A 5,192-nucleotide genomic window follows, 5' to 3' on the forward strand; every position below is an offset into this window, starting at 1 on the left:
GTTCAAANACCGATTGTGTGTAATGATTTGTACATTCTAGATACAGTATGCTGCTGTTATCTAAGGGCAACTTTCTTGATTTTTCACCAACATTTAGCTTCGGCGTGCTGCTGTGGGAGAATCGTCAAAAGAAACCACCATTTCCATGTAAGTACACAACACAAATTCCCCCATCTATGCTTTATAGTTTTTTTATCAGAACGAACTTGTTCAAGTCAACAAGCTAGACAATGCCCTGTTTCTATGAAATCCATTTTTAAATTAGTTATCCCATTAAAAAGGTTAACTATCCATTTTGAATATCCTGTTCTTTTGACTTAAACAGATAGACAAAAATTATCATCATCCTATACTTGGAGTGGGAGAGGACCTAGTTTACATTTGATCCGGATTATTTCTGTGCATATGTTTATTCATCTGCATACAAAGCGGCATTGTAGGCACAGTAAGCAAGTTGTTATCAAGAATATTATGCAACGTTTTTCCATTTTCCCATCCATGCCCAGATGCTGCGCACGACTCGCCTGCCATGCCGACCGACCAGCGGGCAGACCCGGGGTCGGTCCCGTCTGACCCATCGGACCTGGAGACGGTCAACCAGCTCATCCAGTCATGCTGCAGCCACAACCCGGACGACAGGCTGGATTTCAAAGGTGGGAAATGTTGTAGACCATCTAATATCTGTTTCTAAGATGTGTTTCTTTGAGAAAGTAACTTTAGAAAAATGAAAGAAGGTGCACTGCGAACAAACAAGTCACTTGAAATCAGTAGGCAAATGTATGGCAGAGGCTATTACATGACAATTATACAGTCTGCCAGTCTAATAGAGACTACGACATTAAACTGCGGACAATAACGGATTGTTATCCGGAATGTATTATGTATAGCACTTTGGCAGAACGTCTCCTTCGCGCATTTAAGGATGACATCCCGCCTATATATAGTTTTCAAATGTTGTGTCTGTAAAGATATCATCTGCAACGGTAAAAATTCTGATTCAACGATGACCAAACATCCAACGAAAAGCGTGAAAAAGATGGGATCGTATGAGTGCAGTACGATCTGCCGACACCCTGTATGTAATTTCTGTCCATATCTCCAGAGTGTGGAGATCGACTCAGTGACGTAACCGGTCGGTACGAGTTGGTCCACTTCCTGAAGGCCGTCATCTACTTGCAGAAGGAAATGGTAAATTACGTTTTGTACATGTTTAAAACTTTTGGTCCAACACAAAAAATTCTCTCACCTAGAGCTTTCGACCAGTCACTCTGGTCTTCCTCAGTAGGCTGACCCAGTGAAGCTTGTCATGTGGCTTCTTTGAAATGTGACGTGAACACTGGGTTAAAGGTATCTGGTACATGTTGGCCCCCATCGCGGTTCAATGGACCAAACGTCTTGCAAAGTGTTATTTCTTTTGACAAGATATTTATACCGAAACACACAACAAAAGTTCAGCTGCTCCGAGGAGCTTTTTTTTTCTAGATCCAAAATATGTATATATTGAAAATGAATCCACATTACTTACTCTACAACAGTATGATGATAAGTTTTAGTAAGGCTGGGTTTTTATGATTCTTACGAAATTGTTCCATTTTGTTACAGGCTCGTAGAAAGTGACTCCCCAGTATATGGGTAGCTGACACTGGGTTTGAAGAAGTACATGCATGACTTGGAGACTAGCTACATTGTATATACTGTATATATATGTAGCTGACTTTAAAAATATAAGAAATGCCTTTTTTTAATACTCTGAGTAGGGCGCTTTGCCTTGTAGACCTGCAAAGTTTGTCATTTACATCTTTTTCTAAAATTCTTAATATGTAAATATTGTATGAAGCTAATCTCTTATCATACAATAAGAGCTTTTTGTGGTGAAGCAATCTGTCTAGGATGGTTTTCAAATTAGTTTATATGATTAATATCAATTCCCTATCAGACCAATTCCCACTGAGACCTATTTACATCATGAATGTTTCCAAAACAGCAACAGAGCTACTTCAAACCTCAACTCATAGGATAATATGTCTGTGAAATATCTGGAATGCTTATTGCTATATCTTTTTGTAGGTTTACACTTGAAATAATATTATAACTTATAATATTATGTATTTTTTCCCTTAGTGTGAGCTTATACTCACTGGAGTAGTAATTAAAGATAGCTTAAAGACTTTGGTTGTGTTACAAACTTTGGATTCACCTCGATCACAACTTTAGATCGTTTACAGATTTCTGTATTTCCTGGAAGACCCAGTTACATCCCAACACTTCCAAGAAGTATTTGGCCTTTCGTTCGCTTATTGGTCAGTCCAGATAAATCGAGAGTAGTGTCAATCTCATTGAGAAAAAAATCATCTTCAACGATTGAAAAAAAGACGAGACATCAATCAATTCCTTCTTGAAGACTAATCTCTTTTCCTGATTTCGTCTAGACGTTTAATTTAGTTTTTCGCTATTGCTTCTGGGAAGAATCAGTTATGAATAAAACGCCGTTCAATACCACATCCACACATTTCTTTTCGGTGCCGTTTTCAAACGAGTTGGTCGTCCAGAAAACACCTCGATTTCTTTCTGAGTTGTGTGAAAGGGGACAGCGAAGTAGAGGTACAGACATTCGTAACTGATTTAGAGAGGTATTGGAGAAGGGAACGTATAGTAGCAAATTAGTTCAAATCAAAGAATCCTTCCAACATCTTTCGGAGTAGCTGTTGACTTGTGCATCGTGCGTAGTTCAGTTGTTAGCGACCCTGCCTCTTGACAAAGTTGTCGTATGTTCGAATCCCGGCAGTTGTCCCTCACCCTGCTTGCATGCTTCTGAAAATGGTCGCAGTTCTTAGGATTGTCCAGCGCTCGATAGATGGGCAATTGTTCCACAGAAATCTGCGCCCCCTCAAAATTTCCTGCCGCCTCCTATGAAAAAAAATAATAAACTCGCCCAAACACACGTCGGCAAAACGCCAAATCCAAACCACTTCTAGAAAAGTGCAACTGAGACTTGAGACTTCAGGCCAGGAGATGATATAGAGGAGGAATAAACATATCTCCTTAAAAATGTGTCTATGAATGTACAATTCCCCATGCTGCCCCCCTCCGAAGGAGTTGAAGTGGACTTGCCCAATTGTAGACGTGTGCGGATGTGTGAGACCATGCATGTATGATGAACCAGGTTCATTTTCACACCCACACTTTTATTACCTCCATAAAACATGGTAGATATCAATGTATTAAACATTTTTATTACCTTAAAATCACTATACCGCAATGGTCACAAGACTTGAGGAAAAATCTGCTAAAGGTGTTAAATGTAAGATTGTGTAGAGAAATGGTGTCGCAATGAAAAGCAAGTAATATATGTCAAAGAATGTAGAATTTCCTGTCCTGCCACTCCCCTGGGAGGTGGTTAAGTGGACTTGCGCAACTGTTTTGTCTTTATACGTGGGTGTAGAAGTGGGAGCTGGTAGACTATGCATATATGATGAACCAGGTTCATTTTCACACCCACGTACTTCTCATCAACGGAGGTGGCAATACTGTATACAGAACTGTGCTTTATCCATTCATGCACTCGTACCACTGAGGTGCATCCCACCCTATACCTGGGCCTGCAGGAAAGCCGCTTACAGAAGCATAACCGTAAGTACAAAATTCTTCCTCTTTTTCACATCTCCATATGAATTTCCATATTAATTACTGTACAAATCACCATAGCTAGGCCTATATGAAAAAGTTGTGTTTCAGATTTACCGAATTACGCGTCACTATATTTTTTTTATCTAAGAAAGAATAGCAAATTTATGACTGAACAACGTCAAGTTAGTCCCAGAAACATGTAACAAATCAGTGTGCGATGTACCGCTAAGAAAATCGTCAAGAAGCGGAGAAACAATCATATGTCCGCTGCAGCCCCGGCTGAGACATAAATAAAATATATTTCAAATCTTAGCTTTGATTAGCACGTTGGCAAAACGTACGGCACCTGCGCGAAACACATTTCTTCATGGTTTTCGCACCAGAATTTTGTCTGTGGGAGATAGTATCTTAACCGACACAACATGTGAAAACTATGGACCTGTATCTTGACGGGGGGCGACCATTATTGAGACGTTTCACCGATTCTATGCACAACACATGACGGTGTCGCTCATGCGCAGTACTTTCTTCCCACAAATTGGTTTGATATATGCATTGTCTGGTATCAGAAGATGACACCTGGGCTGCTCCAACTACATAGAAATTGATGACTTTGTCTGCCAATGACGTTAAGAAACGTCACGTTTTTCCCATTCAGTGTATATAGAAATATAGCATTCACTCTAAACATTAGTTAAACTGTGCTAGCTCAGATCTGATAACCAAATAATTGATCGTATTAAGCAAATACGAATCATCATTGTTGTTGTATATCAATGTGGTGCATCAAGGTGTGCCGTCATTGTCCTCCGTATGTGTTGTCTTCTTCGTTACTTTCTCCACAACCTAGCAAACTCATTTCGTCATGACCTGTTCGTTTAAATTCCATGTCTGATAGCGTTAATTGTTTGCACTTAGAGGTCCACCTTTGAAATTCCATAACTACCAAATGCAATTCAATAATGATACTGCTTACACGAACAGTTAGATTGAGGAATTGATAATTCAGTTTGTGTGGGTGTGAGTAGGGGGTATATGGTGCTGTTAGAATACGAATATCCATTTGGCAGGATGTAGCGTAATAATGCTGATACTTTCAGGGAAACGATATTAAAATGGACGCCAGGGATTCAAATCCGATGTACACACATGACGATATCAACCTTCATCCGGTGGATGCCAAAAACAATGCAAAACCCAACCCGATGTACCTGCAAAGCACCATAGAGCCAAATGTCAAACCTGGACCAACCATGGATCCAAATCCGATGTACCTGCAAAGCACCATTGGGCCAAATGTCAAACCTGGACCAACCATGGATCCAAATCCGATGTACTCACATAACACCATCAATCCATATCCGATGGACACCAGAAACGACGTTAGCCCCAGTCCGATGTACCTGGAAACCCCCATGGAACCTCCCAACGCCAGCCCTGAGTCCACCATCAGGTCAGATGAGAATGATGACATTCCCTGTACCCAGGCATCAGCTGATGCACATCGACGAGGTGATGGAGCAAAACTTCAGCCCAGCTAACAACGAATGACAATCATTGCCTTC

The 5,192-nt window shown here is 40.5% G+C and overlaps 1 protein-coding gene and 1 long non-coding RNA gene across 2 annotated transcripts in view; both read left to right on the forward strand.

Annotated features, from left to right (window-relative positions):
- The window catches only part of LOC109476480, a 14,429-nt gene extending 13,856 nt beyond the window's left edge, over nt 1-573 (forward strand). Inside the window, exons 14-15 of the mRNA XM_019777416.1 lie at nt 98-151; nt 507-573. Of these exons, the coding sequence (XP_019632975.1) occupies nt 98-151; nt 507-573 (121 nt within the window). The remainder of the gene's footprint in view (nt 1-97; nt 152-506) is intronic.
- On the forward strand, nt 574-1,665 carry LOC109476589. The gene is made up of 3 exons (XR_002140619.1): nt 574-653; nt 1,103-1,188; nt 1,603-1,665. It is a non-coding gene; the product is annotated as an uncharacterized LOC109476589 (long non-coding RNA).
- The last annotated feature ends 3,527 nt before the right edge of the window (nt 1,666-5,192 follow it).

The sequence above is a fragment of the Branchiostoma belcheri genome, unplaced genomic scaffold, assembly GCF_001625305.1.
Source record: "Branchiostoma belcheri isolate BF01 breed outbred unplaced genomic scaffold, Haploidv18h27 scaffold38, whole genome shotgun sequence".
Lineage (NCBI taxonomy): Eukaryota > Metazoa > Chordata > Leptocardii > Amphioxiformes > Branchiostomatidae > Branchiostoma > Branchiostoma belcheri.